Source organism: Plasmodium sp. gorilla clade G2 (genome assembly GCF_900097015.1).
Source record: "Plasmodium sp. gorilla clade G2 genome assembly, chromosome: 2".
NCBI classification, from domain to species: Eukaryota; Apicomplexa; class Aconoidasida; order Haemosporida; family Plasmodiidae; genus Plasmodium; species Plasmodium adleri (nom. inval.).
The window spans coordinates 123,977-137,500 of record NC_041694.1 but is presented as its reverse complement, the minus strand read 5'-3'; the positions used below and the strand labels follow the sequence as shown (position 1 = coordinate 137,500).

Genomic DNA, 13,524 nt, shown 5'->3' with positions numbered 1-13,524 from the left:
ATGAAATGTTTCCATCAGAAATAAAAGATAGTGCAGCAAGTTTGGCATCCTTAGTTAATTGGGTATGTGCAATTATTGTTGTCTTCCCATCAGATATTATTATCAAAAAATCTCCTTCAATACTTTTCATCTCATTCTCAGTCATGTCAATTCTAACCTTCTTGTTTATTTTTTTCTTTATCAAAGAAACAAAAGGAGGGGAAATCGGAACAAGTCCATACATAACTATGGAGGAAAGACAAAAGCATATGACCAAGTCGGTTGTATGATATAAATAAAATATAAAATATAAAATAAAAAACATAAAATATATTATATAAATTATATTATATGTTTTATATTTTATATTATATATTTATTTGAAACATTATACAATCCACATTGATTCCTTTATTTAAAATAATAAGTACACAATGTATAAATAAAAGATGATAAATATGAATGAACTGTATTTATTTTATTTTTTTTTTTTTTTATTATTTATTAATTATTAAAAATTATATTCATTATTATTATAAGTTATTTATTTTAATTTTTTTTTTTTTTTTTATGGTATACACAAAAATATATATATATGTATGTATATTTTATATATATACCCATAAGATTAATAAGTTCCATATACATATAATCATTTATAAATACATAAATATATATATATATATATATATATATTTATATTTATATTTATATTTATATATCTTTGCATATATAACATTTGAAAAAAAGTAGTTATATTTTACTTTTTATATGAATATATAACCAATGAATTTTTTTTTTTGCCTTTTTTTTTTTTTTTTTTTTTGAATATATATAAGTAAATAAATATATTATACATAAATAATATATACATATATTTATTATGCTACTATTTCCACTTTTTATTTATTTATATATATGTATATACGCATTTATTTTTTTATAATATAATAAACGTTTAATTTGGATATACCTATATATATATATATATATATATATATGTGTGTGTGTGTATATCTTCATATTTATATGTATATATATATATATATATCCATATTTATATATATTTACATATATTTATTATTCTCCTTTTTAATTTATGTTTACATTAGATATATAATTAATTCAAACAAAATTAACAATTTAAAAAAAAATAAAATAAGATAAAATAAAATAAAATAAATATGATACTTATATAAAAACAAAAAGTTAATACATAATATATATTTTGTAACGGTTTTCTTGTGTGACCTTATCAATTATCAGTTTGTAAAAAGATACAAAAATAAAAAAAAAGGAAGTAATGATAACTTAAAATTTAATATATCGTAGAAAAGGATGATATATAATATATATATTTATTTATATTTATATTTTTCTTGTGGTGTTTCCATATTTTTATATTATATATAATAAATTGATATTATGTATGAGAAATAAAGAAACACATTTTTATTTCATATATTGTAGAAGAGGTCATTTTTTTTTTCTTTTTTTGTAGAAATTATGATATTATCAAAAGGAGGTTATATATTTGGAAAAAAAATATATATTATATAACATATAAAATATAAAAGAAAACATACTGAACATAAATATATATATATATAATATATTTTATTATTTTTTTTTTTTTTTTTTGTATATATTAATCAAATGTATATTAAGTATAATTTTTACTTATATTAATATTTTTTATTTTACCTTAAGTACATTTTGAAGGTTTCCATTTAAAAGGAATTTATTTTTAGGAGTAATATGTATAATCATACAAATGTTATATTAATATTATACATATTACTATATATATATAAATGAATAAATAATTATATATATATATATATTTGTATTTATTTATTTGTTTAATTTTTTTATTTTTTTTAATAACTTGTGGTATTCACATAGATAAATATTTGAATGCAAAAAAATAGATGATTAATACATAATTTGCTTATCATTTTTAATTTTACGGGGACCATTTTGTATTATCTCATATAGAAAAATAAAAATATAAATAAATAAATAAATAAATATATATATATATATATATATATATATATATATAATATTTTTATTTTTTTTGACAGTTTTGTCCATCTTTCTTTATAATGATATGCCCAAACACACAATTTATATTTGGCTAGTTTTCGTGTTTTTTTTTTTGGAGCTAGCCAAGTGTGGGATTCCAGGTTTACACAAGTGGGTTATTAGTAATTTCCCTAGTTGTGTAAAAATTGTGGATAGGAATAAATTAGTTGATTGGCATTGCATAGATAAATTAAAAAAAAAAAAAGAAAAATATAAAAAAAATAATGATAATGATGGTGATAATAATTATGGTAACAATAAAGATGGTGATAATAATTATGGTTATAATAATTATGGTGACAATATGAATAATACATATAATAAATATAATATACGTAATGATAAAGATAAATCATTTTGTAAGGAAGAAAAAATATTTGAAGTGGATAATTTATTATTTGATCTTAATCAATTACTTCATAAAGCTAATGTGAAATTTATTAATTATGATAATTATTTTTTAAAACTAACAAGATTAATTAAAAATGTTTTAAAAAAATTCGAGCCCAAGAAAAATGTGGTATTTGCTATTGATGGTATTTGTCCATTTTCTAAATTAAAACTACAAATTAAAAGAAGAGCCAAAAGTAAATTAAAAAATAAAGAAAATCATCTTGTGAATGATATAACATGTGGTAGTATATTTATTAATAAAATCTCAAAGTTTCTTGTAAATTTTTTAAAGCATTTATTATCGTTTGAAAAATATGAAAATGTGAGGTTTTTTATTTCAACTGATCAGGAAGTAGGAGAAGGAGAACTCAAGCTTATGAATTGGATAGTCAATTATGTAAGCAATGAAAAAAAAAATAAAAATATACAAATAAAGACAGATAAACAGATAAGAGAAGATAAAAAAATAGGAAATGTGATAGAAATTAAAAAGGACAATATTATGAATCATTCTGATTCGAAACAAGAAAGGTTTAATGAGATAAAAAATGATAATTTTAAATATGAAGGAAATAAAAAATTTATGTCAAATAATAAAATGAATAATTCAATTAATTATGAAACATTAAATGTGGAAGAAGAATCTTTTGTTATTGTTGGTGCCGATGCGGATTTATTATTACAATGTTTGTCTTTAAAAAATGTTCATAATATATTTATATACACATATCAAATATTTGATGTAGAAATAAATGACAATAATATGAAGAAGGAAAATTATCTTATAGAAAATAAAGTGATGAAGGGTGATCATAGTTTTAATGGAGATAGAAATGATGTATGTAAAATGGATATGAATTATATAAAATATGAGGATGATATTACTTGTGATAATATACAAACTAATATTACAAATGGAAATAATAATAATATAAATATAAATAATATATGTCGAATGGGTGATGAAAAACATAGTGAAAAAATCCCATTAAAGACACAACCCATTGATGGGCATAATGTTAAAAAGAAAAAGATTAAAGTCTTATACAATTTAAAAACATTTATTAATTTATTTTTAAAGAAATATCCTAATTGGTTTCATAAAATTAAAGCCGATTTATTAATTCTGTTCATATTAAAAGGTAATGATTATCTTCCAAAAATTAAAGAAGGAAATTTTGGTATCTTCTTTGAAGCATATTTTAAAATGTTAGAGAATAAAAAGAACATGATTAATTGTAAAGAAAAAGAATATAATAATAATAATAATAATAATAATAATAATAATAATTATAATACTTATGAAGGTTTATTAAATAGTAATACTTACAAAATAAATAAAAAAGAATTTTTATTATTCTTAAATGAGATACAAAAAATTGTAAACTTTACAAATATATATAATAATAATAATAATAATAATAATAATAATAATAATATACATTATTGTGACTCTAATAGTAAATCTTTTATACAATATGATAATAAATTTTGTATGAAGCAAAATAATACATATTCACCTTTATTGTTATTAAATGAATTAATTAGTAAAAAAATATTAGATAAAGATACATTTACAATAAATGCTAGTAAGAATGAAAATGATATGTTTGAATGTAATTTAATTTATTTTAAAAATAATAAAAAATATATTTATTCATCCCAATCCAAAAAAAAAAAAAACGCTATGCATTTATCATCTTATGATTTTTTAAATGAACATTTCCCACATCTTATGAAATATATAGATAAAGACTACTTTGAAAAAAATATTAAACAATCTGATAACAATATAGAAATTTTAAATAAAAACGAATGTAATATAAATAAAATAGAACATATTCAAAATGTTGATGAAAATAATAATAATAATAGTAAGTGTCATGGTGTGCATAATTTAAAAAAAAAAAACTTAAAATGTTATGATGAAAATTATAATAATATTGGGAAGAATGATAAAGTGGATAATAATATAGATATGGAGAATTATATAAAAAATTTTTATTTAGAACATTGTCAAGATAAAAAAATATATAAAGAAGAAATGGATATTGTTGAGAATTATATAGAGGGGATTCATTGGCTAGTTGAAATGTATAATAAAACATATTGTATAAATTTTAATTTTTTTTATAAGTATATGATAAGTCCATCTTTATTAAGTTTATATTATTATTTATCAACAAATGGAGAGGATACTTATAATAATATAAAAAGTATGGATCATTATAATAATTATAAAAATAAATATATGGATATTATTCAAAAAATAAATTTAAATATATTCAAAAGTAATCTGGAGTATTATGATTTTATTAACTTTTGTGTAGATAAATATAATAGTTTAAAAATGAATATAAAAAAAATGAGTACATGTGGAAATAAGGATACTTCATATAATGATGAAGAAAAAATAAAACATACTGACGATATGAAATATGAAAAAAGATTTAGTTATTTTAAAAATATATATAATATTTTATTTTCTAATAATTTAATTATTATAAAAGATAGTATAAAAAAATTAAATGATGTTTTAAAAAGTCAAGTATATAATAAAAGAATAATTAATTATTATTGGAATGTATATACAAAAAAGAGATTAAAAAAATTTTATAAAATCATTTTTTTCAAAGCAGGAAAGATGTTTGTATCCAAATTTTCTTTATTTAATTTACATTTTGAACAATTAAAAAAGAAACAAGACAATCAAAATTATTCAAATGATACAAATTATGAACAACGTCATCAAAAGTTACAACAAAATGAAGAAGATAATACATATAATAATATGGTCATTCGAAATAATTTCTTACATTCTATATTTAATAATAATAAATGTATTAAAACAAATAGAAAATTTACAACTAATTCGTTCAGACCAGCTGATGATAAAAGTAAAGTTATCAAAGGATGTTTTAAGAGGAAATCGATTAGATGGAAATATCATTAAAATTAAAGCAAATTATATTTTTCGCTTTATTTGACAGACAAAATGAAGTTAACCACATAAAAATTAATATATATAAATAAATATATATATATAACAAGTTTGTGTTTTATTTTATTTATTTATTTATTTTTTTTTTTGTTAATTTAAATTTTTTCTTTATATATCTCCTTTAAATGATTTATATCATTTATATGATAATTTTCCACATGGCCCTTTTTTTTTTTTTTTTTCCCTAAACATATTTTATTCATTATTATAAATATATATATATTATATATAGATTATTATATTTTTTTTTTTTTTTTTTTTCTTTTTTTGATGTCATTATATAAAAAATATAACAATAAGTTGCAAATATTTATGTAACACTTACATAAATATAATAATTAATATATTTCTTCATTCGATTTATATATATATATATTATATATTTTTATAATTATCTATATTTTAATTTTTTCACATGTGATACATAAATTTTTCTTTTAACCTTTTAAATACCGACCATAATAAAATATTATATATAAGGTAACAACCTCTTTTCCTCTCTTCTATAAAATAATTGTTTGTTCCCATGGAGAAAAAAAAAAAAAAAAAAAAAAAAAAAAAAATAAAAGAATGCATGGCATTATGATGTGGAAAAATAATTAATGTATTCATTATGAACAAGATGAAAAAAGGATTATAGATTTATTTAGTGTTAAGTATATTTTCTTTTTTTTTTATTTTTATAATTTTTTTTTTTTGTTTATCGTCAAGTTAATTTTAAATAAATAAAAAAAAAAAAAAAAAAAAAAACAGAGAAAAAATAGCGGAATTAATATATAATATATATATATAATATTATATATATAATATAAACATTAATTTGTTGTATTCTTTTATTTTTATTATATATATATATATTTTTTTTTTTTTTTTTTTTTAAAGTTATGGATAATTTATTAAGCAGCTTAGAAAATATCGAAGTTGACAATATCTTAAAAACTGCAAGAGAGTTTAAAGAAGATACGTGTGAAGGAAAAATAAATTTATCTATTGGAGTGTGTTGTAATGATGATGGATCTTTACATATATTTGATAGTGTATTAGATGCAGATAAATTAGTAACAGAAAATTATAAAGAGAAACCATATCTGTTAGGAAACGGTACAGAAGATTTTTCAACGTTAACACAAAATTTAATATTTGGTGATAAGTCAAAATATATGAAAGAAAAAAAAATATGTACAATTCAATGTATAGGAGGTACTGGTGCCATATTTGTTTTATTAGAGTTTTTAAAAATTTTAAATGTTAAAACTGTGTATGTTACTAATCCACCTTATATTAATCATGTTAATATGATAGAATCAAGAGGATTTAATTTAAAATATATAAATTTTTTTGATTATAATTTGATAGATATAAATTATGATTTGTTTCTAAATGATCTTAGAAATATACCTAATGGATCATCAATTATATTACAAATATCATGTTATAATCCATGTAGTGTTAATATTGAAGAAAAATATTTTGATGAAATCATACAAATTGTTTTAGAGAAGAAACATGTTATTATCTTTGATATAGCTTATCAAGGATTTGGTCATACAAATTTAGAAGAAGATGTTTTACTTATTAGAAAGTTTGAAGAAAAAAATATCTCTTTTTCTGTTTGCCAATCCTTTTCAAAAAATATGTCTCTTTATGGAGAAAGAGCAGGGGCTCTTCATGTCGTTTGTAAAAATGATGAAGAAAAAAATATCGTTTTTAATAATTTATGTTTTATAGTACGTAAATTCTATTCTACTCCTGTTATTCATACAAATCGTATTCTATGCCAACTTTTAGAAAATCAAAATTTAAAATTAAATTGGATTAAAGAACTTAGTCAATTATCACAACGTATTACGAATAATAGAATCTTATTCTTTAATAAATTAGAAACCTATCAAAAAAAATATAATCTAAATTATGATTGGAATGTTTATAAAAAACAAAGAGGACTTTTTTCATTTGTTCCTCTACTAGCCAAAATTTCTGAACATTTAAAAACACATCACATTTATATAATTAATAATGGTAGAATAAATGTCTCCGGAATAACCAAAAATAATGTCGACTATATAGCTGACAAAATTTGTCTCTCGCTAAGTCAAATATGATGAAGGAATATACACACATATTCTTTTTTTTTAAAAGAGGAGATATGTTCTATTATTATATAAAATGATAGAGTATATATGTTATATGTATATATTATTTTTTTTTTTTTTCTTAACTTATTGATAAACCTAAAAATTTTTAAATAACACACATATATGTATATATATATATATATTTATTTTATTTTTTATTTTGTTTTTTATTGAAAAAAAATGAGTTCGCAAAATTTCTCTCAAAATTTGAAGAAACATATGCAGAGTCTCCTAATCAGAGTAAGTATATAATTTCTAAAATTTTTAGAAATAAAAAAAAAAAAAATTCTTGTTTTATCCTTGTCAACTTTATAGAAGTCTGATATGCCATATTATAGTCAAAACAATATTGTGGACATAATAACAGGAGTATTAGATAAGTACACTGACGCAAACACTAATAATATTAACGTTGAAGTATGATATATATATATCAATATATATTCTTTCTTATACTATAAAAAAAAAAAATATATATATTTTAATATACATATATCGTTTGAATAAAAACTCAGAAGAGTCTTTTGTTTGTTGCATATAGGTTTTTTTTTTATATAATGTCGTTTATTAATATATAGATATTTTTCCACGTTCGAAAAAACGCTCAACAAATTAAAATAATATATATATATATATATATATATATGTATGTATGTATATATTTATTTAGAATGCTATAAAGAATATAAAAGAAATTCTAGATAAAACTTTTGGGTCTGGTTGGATATGCTTAATAGGAGAGTCTTTTTCTTTCAATATATCAGCAAAAGTGAGAATTAAAAATATATATGTAGAAAATAAATAATATGTGGATATACTTATATATCTATATAATAAATATTCTCCCCTTTCAGGAAAATTCCTTCTTATTTTGTTTTTATCAAGGATATTTAGCTATAGTTGTTTATAAATGTTGATACAAAATATAAAAATTTTAAAAGTCCTAAACAAATTTTATAAAATGTTTCCTTTTTTTTTTATAAATTATATATCGTCTTCTGTTGTATTATGTACATAAGTACATATGTGTCTATGTTCATATTGTTCATAAATATTTATGTGTATCTTAGATTAATATATATATATACATATTAATTTATTTTCCCATTTATTACTATTATTTTGTTTATATATATAAATATACATACATACATATATATATATATATATATATATATATATATATACATTTTTATCATTATGGTTGTCTTAATATTTACGAGAAAAAAAAAATGAATGAAATCAATACGAAAACATTTCAAAATGAAATGATCTTAAACTCCTTGTTACTAAATTTGGAGGGTAGTGATACAAATAGCAATCCTAAAAAAAAAATAGAGCAAACTAACCTTGAAAAATGTGAAAAAGCATCAATATTATTGGATAATCCAAGCATATTTGAAGATCTAGATATAATAGAAGACAATAATATATATCCTACAATGAATGAACAACAAAAAGGATTAAATTTATGCAATTATGTTAATATAAAATACACAAAACATTTAAATGATAAAAATAATTATAATCAATGTGACAAAATTTTTGATCTAACAAAATATCAACATAAAAATATCAAAAAAAAAATTCTATTTGATAATAATCCAAAGGAATCATATTGTGATAATAGTAATGTAAATTTATATTATAAGAATTTAAATTCTGAGACACAGTGTAATAATATAAATGTTAATAATCTGAATAAAGAAAACTACACAGAAACATGTGAAGAATATTTTAATAATTCATGTGAAGGAGATAACCTGACCTGTTCAGGTATTTTAGAAAAATATGAACAAGACAGGATGGAAGAAATTCATATGAATTTTGAAACTAACAAAAAGTTCAGCAATTATATAAAAAAAGAACATAATTTTAATGATATACAAAATGGGAATAATATTGTGAACTATGAGCAGAAGGATAATACATATATATTTAATTTAAGTAATGGAAAAAATGAAATGAACCGAAAAATGAAAGAAAAATTTTATTTAGATGAACATGTGGAGCTAGCGAAAAATAAAATAGAAAATAAAGAAGAGGTTGTTATATATAAAAATGAAATGGGAAATAACTATATTGAAAGAGATATTAAAACAAACCTTAATAATTTTTTAATTAAAGAGAACACATTATTCTGTGTGGAAAAGATGGAAGAAAATGATAAAAGAAATAAAAAAAATAAAAGGAATGTAAAATATTATATGAAAAATGGATTAAAAAATATACCTAAAGAAGATGCAAAGAAAAACTTTATTAATATGAAAGAATTTGAAGATAAAATAAAGGAAATACATAATGAATATGAATTAAAGTACGAAGATATTATAAAACAATATGATGAAGATGATATAAAAAATAAGAAATTAGTAAATAATATATACATGAAATATATGAACATGAAAAATGAATTAATAAAAACACAAAAGGAAATTATACATATAAAAGAAGAGAATAATAAACTAAAAGAGGAATTAAAAATTACACCTGAACAAATTATTGAAAGTAATATTGTAGACAGTTATAAGAATAAATTAGAAGAATACATTTTTTTGACAAGAAATAAAGATATAAAAATTAAAAATTTAGAGGAAGAGTTAAATAAAGAAAAAAAGTGTATAGAAGAAAAGGAAAAAAAAATTTCGGCTATATCTGAACAAAAAAATAATTTACGCAATATGAATATATTATTAAAAAAGGATACTATGAACTTTGAAAAAAAGTTAGAAAATTTGAGAAAGATAAATGAAGAGTTGAAACAAATTATAATTTATAAGGAAATAAAAATAAGTTATTTTATCAACATATTAAATATTATTGATGAAGCAATATTAGATGATAATAATGTTAAAAATGGAAAGAATAAAATAAAAAAGGATAATAAGCAAAAAATGGAATTAGATCCTATAAAAAATATGAACAAGAAAATTATAATTAAATCGATTGTTCATAAAATAAAAGATATTAATCAAAAAATAAAAACGCATAACCAAGTGATGAATACAATTGAAAATTGCGGAAATCATAATGTGAACAAGAATCAAGAAATACTAAAAAACAGTGATAATTTAATAAAAGATATTAACAAAAAAAATCAGAGTGAATTATTTGATAATTATTTTGATTCAACGGGTTTTAGTCTTACTGAAAAGGAATATATATTAGGTAATGAGAATAAAGAATTAAAGACTTTTTTTTCTAATGTAGAATTGGATAAGGATCAAGAATTTGATTTATCAAAATCTGAAACCAGAAAGGAAATACAAGTTAAGGAAAATATAGAGGAACTATCAAATAAAGGATAAAAAAGCATATTCCTAATTGTTTAATTGGGCAAATATAAATAAATAAATAAATATATATATATATATATATATATATGATTTACCTTTTGTGTAATAATTTTTTTGATATATATATATATATATATATATTTTTTTTCAAATTAGACCTTAAAAATGAATTCATTTTATCATTATATGTTAAAAATATAAATATAAATATATTATGTACATGTAAGGTATCAATTTAATTAATAAATATAAATATATAAATATCTATTTATACACAAAATGAATTATGGTAATATATATATATATATATATATATGTTATTAAAATAATAAAAATAAATAAACAATATCATCTTATTAATAATATAATGATTAAACATTTTACAAATAATATAAATAAATAAAACATATATATATTATATAATGTATGAAATATATTATATACACATGATATATTTTTTAAACCATATGTTATTACATAAAAACATTTTTGTAAAATAAAATTAATAACCTTCTATATTAAAAAAAAAAATAATAAAATAAAATATTAAATAAACAAGAAAACTTGGACAAACAAAAAAAAAAAAAAAAAAAAAAAAAAATTAGAAAATAAAAATAAGAAAATTAAATAATGATTGACGTGACATTATTTGCTTTTTTTCTTTTTCTTCTTCGAATTCTCTTCCTAAAAAGAAAAATTAAAAAATGAAAAATATATAAATATTATGAAAATTATGAAAATTATTTATTTATATATATATATTTATTTATTTTTCCATTTTTGTTTTTACTTCAATTATCTCATTAGCTAAAAGGTTTGCCTTTTCGGTTGTCTCTTTTAGTTTTTTTTCTTTGAGTTTTTGTTTTTTCAACAAATTTTTTAGTTCCTCTTTTTTCTTTTTCTCTTCTTCTGCCTTGGCCTTGTTGTGATGATAAATTCTATAGGCATCTGAAATGATAGTATCACCTGTACATAAAGATAAAATAATAAAATAATAATTATAGAATAAATCGTAAGTTATTATAGAACGGCACGGTTTGTATTCAGGAATCATGTATATATATATATATATATATAATATTCATATTACCCCATTTATCTGATAAACAGTTAGCCTCATGTAATATAAAATTAAATTCTTCCAGAAATTCTTCACATTGCTAAAAATATTGAAAAAAATATGTAAACATATTAGTTAATTTATATATAATTATTATAAATACATTTATATATTAATATATATATATATATATATATATATATATATATATATATGGTTATATATTTCCTTATATATATTTTTTTTTTTTTTTTTTTTTTTTTGTGTTTACCCCGTCTAATTGTTTGGACATATTATCATCCATATAGTAGTTATTATATAATCTACCTTTTTTATTTTTATCTTGAAATATTTTATTGCACACAGGTAAAAAATAAATAGCTTTTTTTAATAATAAGACCTTTAATTTGACAACATCTTCGTTGGATAATTTTCTAAGATAAAATATAAAATGCATATATAAATATTAATAAATAAATAAATCAATATATATATATATATATATATTTATATGTGATAATATTTGCAAGATATATTGGGACATAATCTGTTTTATTTAATACCTCATCCAACTTTTTTCTGGGTCGTTCATTTCACTGTCTTCTAAAAATTTATCATCTTTATAAACCTCATCTAATATATTTTCTAAATATTGTTCGTTTTGTTTATCTATTTCATATTTGTCAACATTTGGATCTTCTAGTATATTTGTTTGATAATCAGCTTGTATACCTCTTTCTACTTTTAAATAATATTTATATTTTTCTATTTCGTATTTTTTTGTAAAGTTTTCATAAAGGTTATACTGTTTATTATCACCATTTAGGTAACCAAAGAATTCATTTCTTTTTTTATTTTCATTAATGATTTTACATACATTTTTATATATGATATAAGCAAATATTAAAAATGGAATAACAACAAAAATTATGTATAATATGAACATTTTTTTTTTTTTTTAAGTTTTTTTTGGCTAGCTAATGAATAGGGATTACAAAAAAAAAAAAAAAAAAAAAAAAAAAAAAAAAAAAAAAACACAATTTAATATAATTTAATTATAAAGGTCTCTCTCTTTTTTTTTATATATATATATATATTTTTGACACATTTTAAGAGAATTGCTTATGGAATTTATAACATACTTCTTATATATATATATTTATATTAATATATATTAGTAAACGATTTTACTAAAAATATATATTTAATGAGTATATAAAGTAATAATTATATTATATATATTAAGAGAGAGGTGTAAAATTATTAAGTGTTATGGAAAGAAATAAAAACATGAGCGGAGTATAATATATAAATAAATAAATATATATATATATAATATATATAATAGTAATAATTATAAGAAAAAAAAAAAAAAAGTTTATAAATAATATTATAAATATATGCTTTTATGTATTTATGGGAAATCTAAATAATAATAAATAAAAAAATAACAATAAAAAGAAAAATGTGAGAATGAAGATGTAAGAAATATATTTATATAAAATATTGATAAATATTAACAATATATTTTTGAATAAAAAAAAAAAAAAAAATTTCAAAAAAATTTTAAGT

General features: G+C 18.4%; 6 protein-coding genes across 6 annotated transcripts in view; 5 read left to right on the top strand and 1 right to left on the bottom strand.

Moving 5' to 3' along the window:
* Positions 1–269, top strand: part of PADL01_0203500 (hexose transporter) — a gene marked incomplete at both ends in the record, with an annotated part of 1,515 nt that extends 1,246 nt beyond the window's left edge. The window contains one exon of the mRNA XM_028681270.1: positions 1–269. This exon is cut by the window's left edge and continues 1,246 nt beyond it. Within this exon, the coding sequence (XP_028536279.1) occupies positions 1–269 (269 nt within the window).
* Positions 270–2,092: 1,823 nt separating this feature from the next.
* Positions 2,093–5,413, top strand: PADL01_0203400 (conserved Plasmodium protein, unknown function; the record flags this gene model as incomplete). The annotated part of the gene is made up of 1 exon (XM_028681259.1): positions 2,093–5,413. One exon carries the CDS (start codon positions 2,093–2,095, stop codon positions 5,411–5,413), a length of 3,321 nt encoding a protein of 1,106 aa, XP_028536278.1.
* A 932-nt stretch (positions 5,414–6,345) lies between these two features.
* PADL01_0203300 (aspartate aminotransferase) lies at positions 6,346–7,563 on the top strand (the record flags this gene model as incomplete). The annotated part of the gene is made up of 1 exon (XM_028681248.1): positions 6,346–7,563. The coding sequence occupies one exon, from the start codon at positions 6,346–6,348 to the stop codon at positions 7,561–7,563; it is 1,218 nt and encodes a 405-aa protein (XP_028536277.1).
* A 213-nt stretch (positions 7,564–7,776) lies between these two features.
* On the top strand, positions 7,777–8,513 carry PADL01_0203200 (dynein light chain, putative; the record flags this gene model as incomplete). The annotated part of the gene is made up of 4 exons (XM_028681237.1): positions 7,777–7,836; positions 7,912–8,013; positions 8,267–8,365; positions 8,451–8,513. 4 exons carry the CDS (start codon positions 7,777–7,779, stop codon positions 8,511–8,513), a joined length of 324 nt encoding a protein of 107 aa, XP_028536276.1.
* Positions 8,514–8,828: 315 nt separating this feature from the next.
* PADL01_0203100 (conserved Plasmodium protein, unknown function) lies at positions 8,829–10,904 on the top strand (the record flags this gene model as incomplete). Its single annotated transcript, XM_028681226.1, has 1 exon — positions 8,829–10,904. One exon carries the CDS (start codon positions 8,829–8,831, stop codon positions 10,902–10,904), a length of 2,076 nt encoding a protein of 691 aa, XP_028536275.1.
* Positions 10,905–11,537: 633 nt separating this feature from the next.
* PADL01_0203000 (conserved Plasmodium protein, unknown function) lies at positions 11,538–12,898 on the bottom strand (the record flags this gene model as incomplete). Its single annotated transcript, XM_028681214.1, has 5 exons — positions 11,538–11,576; positions 11,683–11,858; positions 11,983–12,052; positions 12,224–12,386; positions 12,516–12,898. The coding sequence occupies 5 exons, from the start codon at positions 12,896–12,898 to the stop codon at positions 11,538–11,540; spliced, it is 831 nt and encodes a 276-aa protein (XP_028536274.1).
* Between the last annotated feature and the right edge of the window lie 626 nt (positions 12,899–13,524).